This window comes from Nannospalax galili, unplaced genomic scaffold, assembly GCF_000622305.1.
Source record: "Nannospalax galili isolate Female #2095 unplaced genomic scaffold, S.galili_v1.0 scaffold503, whole genome shotgun sequence".
Classification (NCBI taxonomy): Eukaryota; Metazoa; Chordata; class Mammalia; order Rodentia; family Spalacidae; genus Nannospalax; species Nannospalax galili.
In genome coordinates, this window is record NW_008349770.1 from 618,432 (window position 1) to 632,324 (window position 13,893).

Genomic DNA, 13,893 nt, shown 5'->3' on the forward strand with positions numbered 1-13,893 from the left:
TCCAATTCCCTCTAGGACTTTGAACATAAATGCATGTTGAGTTTTTTCAAAAGCCCTTTCTGCATCTATTGAGATGACAATGTGGCTTTTATCTTTGAGTCCATTTATATGATTAATGACATTTATTGACTTACATATATTGAACCATCCCTGCATCTCTGGGATAAAGCCAACTTGATCATGTGGAATGATCTTTTTGATGTGTATCTGTATGCGGTTTGCAAGTATTTTGTTGAGAATTTTTGCATCTATGTTCATTAAGGATATGGGTCTATAGTTATCTTCTTTGGTTGTGTTTTTTACCTGGTTTGGGTATTAGAGTGATGCTGGCTTCATAGAAGGAATTTAGGAGTTCTCCCTCTGTTTCTATCATTTTGAATAATTTAAGTAATATTGATTGGAGGTCTTTAAATGTCTGGTCGAATTCTGCTGTAAATCCATCTGGGCCTGGGTTTTTTTTTCAGCTGGGAGGCTTTGTATTACTGTTTCAATTTCCTTATATGTCTAAATTGTTGATCTCTTCTTGATTTAACTTTGGTGGATCCCATGATTTTAGATATCCATCCATTTCCTTTAGATTTTCAAGTTTGGTAGCATATAAGTTTTAAAAATATTCCCTGGGGCTGGAGAGATGGCTCAGCAGTTAAGAACACTGGTTGTTCTTGCTTTCAAATCCCAGTACCCACATGGTAGCTAACAACTGTCTGTAACTCCAGTTCCAGGGGATCTAATGGCCTCTTCTGTCCTCATGGGCATTGCACAACATGGGCATACTTATCTTCACACAGGCAATACACACATACACATAAAAATAATAAATAAAATATTCTCTTATAATGGTCTAGGTCTTTTGTGTGTCTTTTGTGATGTTTCCCCTTTCATCTCTGATTTTGTTGATTTGGATTTGCTCTTCATTTCTTTTGGTTAACTGGTCTAAGGGTCTGTCTGTCTTGTTTAGCTTTTCAAAGAACCAGCTCTTAGATTCATTGATTCTTTGTATTGTTTTGTTTCTATTTCATTAATTTCTGCTCTGATTTTTATTATTTCTTCTCTTCTGCTGGGTTTGGGTTTCATTTGTTCTTGCCTTTCCAGTGCCTTGAGTTGCAGTGTTAGGTCATTTATTGGGTTCTTCCTAATTTTTTAATGTAGGCACTTAGAGCTATAAATGTCCCTCTTAGGACTGCTTTTAAAGTGTCCCAGAGGTTGTGTTGTATTGTATTGTCCTTTTTGTTGAATTCCAGGAGTTCTTTTATTTCTTTCTTAATTTCTCCTTTGACCGTCTCATTGTTTAGGAGTGTGTTGTTCATTTGCCATGAGTTCATGTAGTGCCTAGGGCTTTGTCCAGTGTTGATTTTGAGCTTTATTGCATTGTGGTCCAACAGAATACATGGAATTATTTCAATTTTTTTGCATTTGTTGAAGTTTGTTTTGTGGCCCAGTATGTGGTCAATTTTTGAAAAAATTCCATGAGGTGCTGAGTAGAAAGTGTATTTTTTGGTACTTGGATGGAATATCTTGGGTGGAATATTCGAAAGATGTCTGTTAGGTCTATTTGGTGTATGGTATTATTTAATTCAGATTTCTCTCTATCCGTTCTTTGTCCAGTTGGGGTATTGAAGTCCCCTACTATTACTGAGTTGGGGTTAATCAGTGTTTTAAAGTCCTGTAGTGTTGTTTTTATGAATTTTGGTGCACCAGAGTTTGGTGCATGTATGTTACAAATGGTAATATCTTCTTGGTTAACTGTTCCTTTGATCAGAATGAAGCGACCCTCCTTATCTCTTCTGATTAGTTATATTTTGAAGTCTATTTTGTCAGATATTAGAATTGCAACGACTGCTTGTTTCTTAGTGCCATTTGTTTGGAATATTCTTTTCCATCCTTTCACCTTAAGGTAATGTCTGTCCTTGAAGGTGAGATGGGCTTCTTGCAGACAGCAAACAGATGGAATTTGTTTCTTAATCCATTCACTTAGCCTGTGTCTTTTGACTGGGGAGCTCAGTTCATTGATATTTAAGGTTATTATTGAAAGATGTGCATTGGTTGTTGTCATTTTGATTGCTGTTTGTGTTCTCTAATTTTGTGTTTCCCCCATTATACCTTTATTTATTTTCTTTGCCCCTGGGGTACAGTTGTTTCTCTCTCTGCTCTCTGTATTGCCTCAAGTATTCTTTGAAGGGCTGGTTTTGTGGACATGTATTCTTTCAGGCTATTCATGTCATGGAAGATTTTTCTGTCCCCCTCAACTCTAATAGACATTTTTGCTGCGTAAAATATTCTGGGCTGGCATCTATTGTCACGGAGAACTGGAAATGCCTTGGTCCAGCCTCCTCTGGCTTTCATAGTTTGCACTGATAAGTCAGCTGTAATTCTGATGGGCTTTCCTGTGTATGTGACCTGTTGTTTTTCTTTTGCTGCTTTCAGTATTCTCTCTTTGTTCTGTACATTAGTGTTTTTACTATGATATGTCGTGGGGAGTTTCTTTTCTGATCTTGTCTGTTTGGTGTTCTATGTGCTTCCTGTATTTGTATGGTGATGTCTTTTTTAATTTCTGGAAATTCTCTTCTACAATCCTATTTAAGATCTCGTCAACACTATTAATCTGAAATTCTTCTCCTTCCTCTAAGCCTGTGATCTGTAGATTTGGTCTTTTCATGGTGTCCCACATCTCTTGCATATTCCATTCCTGTGTTTTAAAAAAAATTTCCATACTGTTTGCTTGAGTGGTCCAATTCTTCAACTTTATCCTCCAGTGTTGATATTCTGTTTTCAATTTCATTCATTCTAGCTGTGAGGCTTTCCCCTGTTGTTTCGAGTTGGCTTATTGAGTTTTGCACTTCCTTCTTCATTTCTGCCTGAGGTTTCTTCACTCTTTTGTGAACTCATTCAGAAGTTTATCCCTATCTTCTTTCAGTTCTTTGATTTGTTTGTTCATGTGTTCTTTAAATTCATTGAATTCATTGATCATGTTTTTTACTGTTCTTTTAAATTCAGTGTTTTGGGTTATCTCTAGGGGCTTCTCCTTATAGAACTCTTCTACAGGATTTGTGGAGTTTGGTGAGGACATAGAGTTTTAGTTTTCCACTTTATTATTCTTTCATTGTGATTTTGGCACGTGAATTTCTTTTGTTGTTTGTGATTCTGACATGAGAATTAAGTTGAAGTATGCTTCTGTTTGTATTATTGGTGTTCCTTGGTCCTTTTCTGATTGTTTATGTCGGTTTCTCTCAGGTTTAATTTGGAGGGAACTGATGGCTTCAGATCAGCTATTCAGGAGCACCCACAGAACCTCAATTCAAGTTCCAGTCAGGTACACTCAGGCTTCCTTCACCATGTGGAGGCAGGATCTGGGCGCTCTGAGCCAGTCCCCTGGGTACTCAGTTCCTCTGCCAGAGGGAGGCCAGAACTTGGCACTCTCTGGCGGTCTGCTGCGATCAGAGCCCCTACACCAATGGAGGTTGAAACCCACTATCTAAGACTGTCTGCTAAGATCTCAGCCTTAGCCTACCAAAACTAGATCTGCCCCGGGGCCTTGGGAGAGGCCTCACGAAATCCCAGGTAGGGGGATGGGTATGGCACAATTAGGGGAAGCTCACCACCATATTGAGGTAGGACCTGAAGTCTCTCAGGCAGTCCCCTGCATTCTCAGGCCCTCTGCCAGAGGGAGGCCAGAACTCGGGACTCTAGCAGTCTGCTCTTGGCTTGGCTACTTTAAAAAAATTTTTAAAATATATATTTGAGACAGGGTCTATGTACCCACAGCTGACCTGGAATCCACTACTTACTCTACTCACTATTGCAGACCAGGCTGCCTTGAACTCACAAAGATCTGCCTGCTTCTGCCTCCCAAATGCTGGGATTAAAGGAGTGCACCACCACGCCAGGCCCTTATTTATTTTATCTTTTTATGTGTATGAGTGTTTTGCCTACATGTATGCAAGTGCACCCATTCCTGCAGAGGCCAGAAGAGGGTATCAGGTCCCTTGGAACTGGAGTTAACAGATGGCTAGCTGCCAGGTGCAAACGAAACCCAGGTCCTCTGCAAGAGCAGAAAGTGCTCTTAAGCACCAAGCCATCTTTCCAGCCCCTCATGCATGGTTTTGTTCACAGTTTTTAATGTTGTTCTTTTTGAGACGGGGTCTCCTTATAGCCCCAGCTGGCCTGGAATTTGCTATGTAGACCAGGCTAAGCTCAATCTCACAGAGATCTGGCTGCCTCTGCCTTCCGAGTGCTGGGATTAATAGCATCTGCCAGTATACCTGACTCTTGTTCACAATTCTTAACCTGACTTTGTTGTTTTAAGGCAGGATCTCCTATAACTCAGGCTGTCTTCAAACTCAGGATGTAGCCAAGGCTGGCTTGATAGCCTTACTTCCACCTCCCAAGTACTGGGTGTATAGACATGCATCACTGCTGTTGGCTAGCTTGATTTAAAAAATATTTTTATTTTTAAAATAAAATATTTTTATTTTAAATTTTTATTTATAAATTTAAATTTTTTATTTTATGTGTATGTGTGTATTGCCTACATGTGTAAGTACACCCATGTTGTGCAATGCCCATGGAGGTCAGAAGAGATCATGGGATCCCTTGGAACTAGAGTTATGAACTGTTGTTAGCCATCATGTGGTGCTGGGAATCAAACCTGGGTCCTTTGCATGAGGAGCCAGTGCTGTTAACGGCTGAGCCATGTCTCCAACCCCAAGATTTTCATTGTGTGTATGAATTTGTGCATGTTGAGTGCAGGTGCCTGTGAAGGCCAGATGAGGGCTTGAGCTACCTGATGCAGGTGCTGGGAACTGAACTCAGGTGTGCTCTTAACGGCTAAGCCACCACTCCAGCTCTGCTAGCCTGACTTTTCAACCAGCTAATATGCTGGTTTGCAGGTTACACATCCCTGACCTGCTCTGAAATGCTTGAAGTCCGAGACTGCTGGAGAGCTGGTGGTAAGTGGGAGGCTCCAGGGCAGAAAGCTGGTCTCATGGTTATTAGCATGTTATAGTGAAGTACCATCAGGCCATGTGTGTAAGATACATGTGAAACATGCATGAACCTCATGTGTAGTCTTGGGCTCATCCTTAAAAGATCTCATCATGCATATGCAGATATTCCAGAATCAGAAAAATGCAAAATACAAACACTCAAAATGCCTAAGAATTTGGGACCAGGCATAGTCAACCCTCTAATCCCAACACTGGGGAAGGAGGTGGAGACAGGAGACCAGCCTGGACCACAGAAGCCTCTGCCAAGAAACGGGGGAGGGGAGTGTGGGTGAGACAGAGGGAGATGGTACAGAGGCTCTGTTACCTGATGTAGTCTGATGCAAGTTTAATTGAGACATATTACTGTATGTATTTGCTGGCTGCCCACTCCTTTATCTATGAATAAGCCAGTTTAAGGTTTGTTAAGTCGTGGATTCAGTGCGGCATGACTAAGCACGCATCATTAAGTGGTAACTGGCTGATTCTGGTATAAATCATAGTGGTGCACATTCACACACAAATGTTTTCTAGGGGCTAGAGAGATGGCTCAGCGGTTAAGAGCACATACTGCTCCCTCCAGAGGACCTGAGTTCCATTCCCAGCACCCACATCGGGCAGCTCACAGCAGCCTGTAACTCCAGCAGTGACACACAAGACACATATGCAGTTAAATGTTAATAAACAATAACAAACATGCCGGGCGTGGTGGCGCCCTCCTTTAGTCCCAGCCACTCGGGAGGCAGAGGCAGGCGGATCTCTGTGAGTTCAAGGCCAGCCTGGTCTACATAGTCAGTTCCAGGAAGCTGGGGCTACAGGGAGACCCTGTCTCAAAAAGACCAAAAAAAACAAAACAAAACAAAAATGTCTTCTACATTTGATTATTCTTCTAGGAGCTAAGTTCCTATAAATGGACCCTCTTGGATGAAAGGGCACACACACTTGTAAGGCTAATCTGGAAAAGCTGAAATGTGCGTGTGAAGGTTAAGTCAGATGAGTTAACACCTGCATGACCATAATCACACTAACCACCCCTTTCCCCTAATCTCTTCTTGTCTTCAGGCTCAGTACGTACTAATCTCTCCTGAAGTAAGTATCGTCTGAAGGTCTGAGGAAAAATAAAGCCCCCTTGCGCTTACTTCAATGGCTGAACCATCTCGTGTGTTTTACAGGCAAGTTCAAGGTTTGGGAGCTCACTGATCGCTGTGGGGCCCAAGGGGAAGGTGAGTACACCTCACTGTGACGTCTGTTTGTCCTAAGGCCAGGGTCTGATCACTTAAATTTTACACTTTTATTAGGTATCTATTTCGAAAAAGAAAGTAACATTCATACACACCTATTGCTTTGCAGTTTTGGTTACCTTTATTTATTTTTGAGGTGTGTTCATCATGCCACAAGACTGTATGTAGAGGTCAGAGGACAATTTGCAGAAGTCAGTTCTCTCCTATCAAGCGGGACCTGGTGAACGAACTCAGGTTGTCAGGCTTGGCAGCAAACATCTTTACCTACTAAGCCATCTCATCAGCTCCCATCACATTTTTTTTTTTTTTTTTGAGACAGGGTCTGCCTGTAGCCCCAGCTGGCCTGAAACTTGCTATGTAGATCAGGCTGCCTCTGCCTCCCAAATGCTGGGATTAAAGGTTTGCTCCTTCAAGTCCGGCTCCTATCACATTTAAGTACCTCCTTTCTCCTGTTTCAAACCCTACAACAGGGGTTTGGCAAAGTACAGCCCACAGGACAACTATATTTGACTTTGATTTATGGTCGTGAACTAAAAATGGTCATATTTAAATAGTTTTAAAAAACAAGGAGGTGGGGCTGGACAGATGGCTCAGGGGTTAAGAACACTGGTTGTTCTTGCAGAAGACCCAGGTTCCAATCCCAGCACCCACGTGGCAGCTAACAGCTGTCCGTAACTCCAGTCCCAAGGGATCCAACAGCCTCTTCTGACCAACATGGGCATTGCACAACACGGGTGCACTTACCTATGTGCAGGGAATACACACATACACATCAAATAAAAATAATAAAATTTAAAAAAAAACGAGGGGGCTGGAGAGCAGACTCAGTGGTTAGGAGCACTGGCTGTTCTTGAAGAAGACCCAGCCTCAAATCCCAGCACCCACACGCCATCCACAACTCCAGTTCCAGGGGATCCAATGCCCTCTTCAGGCATTGCATGACATGGGTATACTTACATACATGCAAACATAACACTCATACACATAAATAAAACCAGGAATATTTTCATGAAAGTCCTATGAGGTTCAAATTTCAGGGTTCATGTGTCAAGGGTGCTGCTGTCTGGATATGGTGTTGGGGCTCCAGCTTGGCCGCTGCACATGCTCCTCCCTGGCCTGTCTACCTGTCACCACACTAGAGGGCCACTTCAGAAACAGTCATGTCAAAGATAACCCACACAGCCTGAAGTGTTACCTGACCCTCGCCCATTTTCCATCCAGACTGTTTTAAAAGATATTTTAAAATTACACTGGGTATGGTGGTGCATGTCTTTAATTCCAGCACTTGGGAGGCAGAGGCAGGCAGATCTCTGTGATGTCAAGGGCAGTCTGGTCTCCACAGCAAATATCAGGTGAGCTGGGGCTACAGGAAGACCATCTCAAAAGACAAAAAAACCAAAAAAATACCTTGCATGTGTGTGCATGGTGTGTGTGCATGGTGTGTGCATGCCATGCCACAGCAGTGTGCGGTCAGAGGATAACTTGAAGAAGTCGGTTCTCTCCTTCCATTGTGTGAGTCCTGGGGATTGAACTCAGGTTGTCAGGCTTGACAGCAAGTATATTTACCCACTGAGCTACCTCCTGGCCCCCTTGTTAGCCTTTAAATGACTCTAGAGAAACACTATGGTTTCCCTCTTTAAAATTTTATATGTATATGAGCATTTTGCCTGCATGTATGTTAGTGCACCCATGTCATGCAATGCCTCCCCTCTAACTGGAGTTCCAGATGGCTGTCAGCCATCATGTGGTGCTGGGAACCGAACCTAGGTCTCTGTAAGAGCAGCCAGTGCTCTTACCTGCTGAGCTATTGTCCCAGTCCTGGCCTAAAAGATTTATTTTCTAATTGTGCGTGTGTGTGTGTGCGTGTGTGCGTGCGTGCGTGTGTGCGTGCGTGCATGTGTGCGTGCGTGCATGTGTACGTGCGTGCATGCTCGCAGTGTCTGCAGAGGCCAGAGGCATGGGATCCCCTGGTGCTGGAGTGTAGGCGGCTGTGAGCTGCCTGACGTGGTGCTGGGATCGGAACTCAAGCTCAGGAACGCTGGGAAAACAGCACGTGCTCTTAACAGCCGAGGCACCGCTCCAGCCCCCATGGTTCCATTGCTGGCACTTTTGCTCCCTCTGAGACAGAGCACGGCCTGATTTGTCTTCAGAGCTGCACAGTTCTGTTGGACATGTCACAGCCCAGCCCAATTCACGTTCTCACGCATAGGCTCTTCGCTTACTACTGTCACGTTTTACACTCACAGCCAACGCTGCAGTGAGCACTCTTGCTCACACTGTATATAACTGCAAATGTCCTTGTAGGTGAGCTTAGTAGTGAGACTGCTAAAGGACATACACTATGTTTTAATAAACAGATTAAAAAACTTCACCTTAAGATGATACGTCGCCAAAGAGCTGGGTGTGGTGGCTCACATCTGTAATCTTAGCCCCCGGGAGGCTGAGGTAGGAGTTCCAGGCCAGCCTGGGTCTCAGAGTTTCGAATCAGCCTGGGCTACAGGGAGACCCTACCTTAAACAGAACAAACAGCACTAAACCATTCATTCATTTTAGGATACGATGTTGTGCAGAACTAGACTAAGAAAAGACAGCCCCTGCTCTTGAGAAAACAGCCCTACACACAGGAAGGCAAAAAGCAGGTTGTCACAGGACTGAATGCTGAAGGGGTAGTTATGGAAGGCTGTGAGTCCTCAGATTCCAGAGCTCTGGGCAGTCTTTAAGGCCTGGGGTGCAGGGGACACAGGCTGGACGTGTGACACTCAGGGTCCAACTGCCCTCTAGCGGCCAACAGCTCTTGTTGGCACACTTAACAGGAAGCCCAACAAAGTTCACGGTTTAACGAAGTACAACTAGAAATATTAAGCTTGTGAAGGATTCTCCAAAGGGTACTTTATCAAAAATTTGGTATTTATTGAAAATTATATGCATTTTCCAAAAGTTAGACATTCATGTGTTGATTAGAATCATACACATACCAACCGTAGCACTGATAAAGATTGCCTAAAAGTAATTCAGTCAGTTCCTTCTGCAGTGCTGTGAGTTCACCTTCCTAATTATGTTTTGCTTGTCACAATTAAAAGTCCCCACTTTCCAAGCTCACACCTGAACTATGTCCTGAGTCTAAACGGAAGTCAGGGTGGCATTTCCCCAAGTCAGGGCTGAGGACTGCTTCCTGGGACAGTCAGCACGGCCTTTCCCTGGGACCTGGATCAGGACTCAGACCACTGTGGAACTAGTAGCCTTGGCATTTATAGGGGAGCACAGCCACTGGCTCCATGCTTGAGCCTTTCTTGAGACTGCTGTGTGTGTCAGAGCTGTGATGTTGGGCATCAGGGGTGGACAGAGCAGACATGGCCTGGCCTCCCGCTTACTGCTTAGGTGGAGGAATAAAACAGCCAGAAGACTTTGATATCAATGTACAACAGCCCAGAGCCAAAGACAGCGGCTGTCTGTGCTGGCCAGTCGAGGATGCTGGCAGGTGGAGGGAGCCCACCGGCCTTGAGCTGCTTCTGAGATTAGACTTTGACGAAGTATACACAGTATGCAGCCAGGAAGGGTTGATTTTAGGGATGAGCACGGTTTGACCGGAAACAGAAAGGACTCTGGTCACTGCCAAGTTAGGAACACATTTAGTAAATCTGTGCTAAGAGGAGAAAAATTGCTATTTGTTTACTGAAAAGGTCAGTTTTCTCTTAGGAGGTAATTGTGGGTGGTGAGAGTCTGCCCAGAATGACACACAGTAGGGCCTCAATGCATTTTAGCCATTACCTTCACCTGAGTTGTCAGTGGTGTTACCATGAAAGCACTAAGGTAACCTGCCGCACCCTCCTCTGACCAGAACACAAGCGGCCGTGATTGGCCAGCCCTCACTAACAGCCCTGGTTCAAAGTGACTTTTGACACTTTCCAAAAATCAAATCCAAGCACAAACACCTGAAGCAAATTTTGAAAACGGCCCTAAATGTGCCAAGCAGCAGGGATGAGCTGTGGAGGCAGCCGTGGTGTCTTCGTTATGCCAGCGTAGTCCACACTGCAGCAGAAAGCAGACTCTGGAATAAACACACTTACGTACGTGTCCTTTTTTTTTTTTTTTTTTTTTTTTTGTGAGACAGGGTCTCCCTGTAGCCCCAGCTGTCCTGGAACTCGCTATGTAGACCAGGCTGGCCTTGAACTCACAGAGATCTGCCTGCCTCTGCCTCTTGTCCTTTTTAAGTGCAAGGTGGTTGTGAGCTGGGCATGGTGGTGCCCGCTTTTAATCCCAGCACTTGAGAGGCAGAGGCAGGCAGATCTCTGTGAGTTCAAGGCCAGCCTGGTCTACATAGTGAGTTCTAGGCCAGCTGGGGCTACAGGGAGACCTTGTCTCAATAGAGTGGTTGTAGTGAACTTCCTGAAAGCTACATATCTGAGAAAGTGGTGTGTGAACCAAGGGACGAGCTTAGGCTGGAGCTCCGGGGTCTGGGCCCTGTTGCTTCCCCTCTGCATGTCCAGAACATAGCACACCTGCTCTGGGAGCATGGATGTCATGGTCATGACAGCTGTCTGTGTTGTGTCTACAGAGCCAAGTGGTGGTTGCTGCAGGGAGGAGTTCCTGGGGAGCCCGCCTCTCAGGGGCATTGCACGTCTACAGCCTCAGCTGATTGAAGGCCGCAATCCACTCTTCAGCCCTTCCCTCTGGGGCCCTCATCTCTAGGGTGGACATGGTGGCCCCGAGAGGAGCTGTGGTGAATCCTGACAGAGGTGGGGATCCTGGGACAGCCACCCAGTCAGGCCACGTGTGGACACACGAAGTTGGAAAGCAACAGGCACTGTGGGGTTTATGTCTCCTTCAAGGCTCTCTTCCTCATCTCCATTGTGTCTATACCACCCTTGCTGTGCTTCCTGCCTGTGCTCAGGACTGAACAGCGCACTTCCTCTTCTGCTCCAATGCTCTCCTCTCTCAAACCTGGAAAGGTTATGGTTAGCTCTCAGGACTCTTCCAACTTTTTTAAAAAACACTTGTTAGCTGGGTGTGGGGCTACAGAGACCCCGTCTCAGAAAACAAAACCACCGAAACACTTTTGTTGATGGGCACACCTTTACTCCCAGCAGGTGGGGCAGCAGAGGCAGTTGCATCCCAGGTGGAGGCTAGCCTGGTTTGCTCATCTGTCGGAGGCTAGGCCCCCAGCTGACAATGCTGCTGGCAGGTGGTGGGAACTTTGGGGTGAGACCTGGTCTGGTGGGGGAAGTTGCATCATCAGAGTGTGTCCTTATCCTGTACTGGGACTCGGGTGCTCCCTGCTCTCTGCTTCCCCACTGCTTGAGGTGAGCAGCTTTCCTCTGCCACACACCTGGGCCACAATGTACTGCTGCACCACTGGCCCCAAACCCAGGAGCTGACTTTATTGAAAGCATGAGCCAAAATAAACATTTCCTCTTTTTAAGCTGTGCATCTTGGGTATTTTGTCACAGAGACAGAAGTTGACTTTAGCTAAAGAATACTAAAAAGCATAGTGTACAGTGGAAACACGGGGCAAGAGGAAGAGCCACACGTCCATCATCCACCGGTCCTCTCTCAATGAGGATCCATTTCACATTAAACAGTGAAGCTTGTGCCCTACCCTGCCCCGAGTCTGTGGAGACCGTGTTCCAACAGTGAGAGCCTCGCCACTGTTGGGAGAGAGACGTCATCCAAAGCCACACAGGATCATGTGGAGAGAGATCCATGACCTAGTGGGAGCTGCACGCCACAGATGTCCCCCTGGAGCTCCTTCTCTGTCATTCTCATGGCTGCACAGTGACTTAAAATGGACACCAAAGAGCAGCTTCCGAAGCTTGGGGGGGCACAGGAAACAGGAAGTGACATTTGCTCACACAGGCACCTGGAGCCACCTGCTTGCTCTGAGGTGTGTACAATTCATGACCTGCTAGGGGCAGCAAGGCACTCGGGACACCTGACTGCTTGGGAAATAATTACTGGCTGCTCAACCTACTGAACAATTATTCTTAATTAAGCGAGGTAATTTTGGGGGACAGGAATTTAGTATATATATTCATTTATGAGTCGAGCAGCTGTAACATACAACAGACACACTGGAATGACACCTGACACTGCATTCTAGAAAAGACTGGTTAGGAGCATCTGCCTTCACACTGCCACTACCATAGAAGTGTCCCTGTTCATCTTGTTACATAAAGCAGCAGATGTACTGGGTGGAGCCCAGGCTGTGCACACTAGGCTCTGTGCACACCAGGCTCTGTGCACACCAGGCTCTATGCACACCAGGCTCTGTGCACACCAGGCTCTGTGCATGCTGGGCAGCGCCACCACCGCACTCACCCAGCCCCCTTTGCTCTGCTGACCGACCGTCTGCATCTGAACTCGGTCACTATTTGCCTCAGGGCTGTATTTGGCTCAGTGTCTGATCACCGAGTTGCAAGCACTAGGTGAAGCTTACAAGCCTCTGAAGACGGAGGATGCCAAGCTTACAGGACAGTTCACCACACTAAGCCCACTGGCAGATGCAAAGTAAACAGTGCGCCCACTTGAAGATCAACCTGTAAGCAAACTGAAAACCGGGACAGAGAAAAAAATTGCACATGACAATCTAAGGCATCATCTCACAGGTGGATTAAAATTTGCTTCCACTGAGCACTAACAAATTCTGAGCATCGTTCTGAAACGCGGAAACAAATACTCCAGGGTCTCCTCACTCAGCAACGTAAACTGGTGCAAAAGTTAACTCTGCGATCTTTACTTCAGATGCCAGACCACATTAACATACTTGGTCTCTTTTCTGTGATCTAACACCTTTCTTCAAGAAGGAATGGCTTTATTCTCCCGGACTGAGCTGGAGGGATTGGGGTGGGCTTGGGAGCAGCGCCCTGGCCTCTGTGATCCCCAGTCCGGCATCGGCTCTATGGCTAGCGAAGTTGGCAAAGCAAAACGTAAGCTCAAGTGCTGCTTCGGCACTGCACCTCCGAAGTCAGAGCTGCGCAGCTCAGGCAGCGCCTTTCTGACAAGCAGCTCCTCAAACAAAGAGCTCCTCGGTGAGAGGTTTGCTGGGCACTTCACAAGAATAAAGCCAGGATTGATCGGTTCATGTATGTCCCTGCTTTGCCCACACTGGCTTGGATGCCCTCTGAAGGGTTGGTTAAAAATGTCATGCCAGGTCGGGCATGGTGGCACATGCCTTTAATCCCAGCACTCGGAAGGCAGAGGCAGTTCAAGGCCAGCCTGGGCCCAGTGAGCTCCAGGATAGCTGGGGCTACAGGGAGACCCTGTCTCAAAAAAAAAAAAGGTAAAAAAGTCATGCCTAAACCGATGTGACATGCCTTTAATCCCAGCTTGGGAGAAGAGGCAGGCGGATGGATCTCTGTGAGTTTTGGTCAGCCTGGTCTTCACACTGAGCTCCAGGCTGGAGAGGCCTATATAGTGAGAACCTGCCTAAAAACAAAAACAGAAACCATGCCTGGGCACTCAGTGCTCACACATAGCTGCATAACCCCTACTTTTAGTATTTTATCACGTTTCCTTTTCATAGTAGTTACATTCAGAAATCCTACCTGATCTAACCACCTTTAAGAACCTTACAAACCACCCTCTTTTCAGACTTAGTTACATCATCCTTCCTCTTACCCCAGGGTATGACTAATCAAGGCAGTTCTACCCCAAGTTCATTAAGTAACACAAAGCAA

The 13,893-nt window shown here is 45.8% G+C and overlaps 1 protein-coding gene across 2 annotated transcripts in view; it reads left to right on the plus strand.

Moving 5' to 3' along the window:
- The window catches only part of Gpld1 (glycosylphosphatidylinositol specific phospholipase D1), a gene marked incomplete at its 5' end in the record, with an annotated part of 66,747 nt that extends 53,452 nt beyond the window's left edge, over window positions 1-13,295 (plus strand). For both annotated transcript variants that reach the window (XM_008847099.2, XM_017801665.2), the window contains 3 exon segments: window positions 6,042-6,068; window positions 6,152-6,202; window positions 10,776-13,295. In XM_008847099.2, the coding sequence (XP_008845321.1) occupies window positions 6,042-6,068; window positions 6,152-6,202; window positions 10,776-10,856 (159 nt within the window). In that variant the 3' untranslated portion in view covers window positions 10,857-13,295.
- Between the last annotated feature and the right edge of the window lie 598 nt (window positions 13,296-13,893).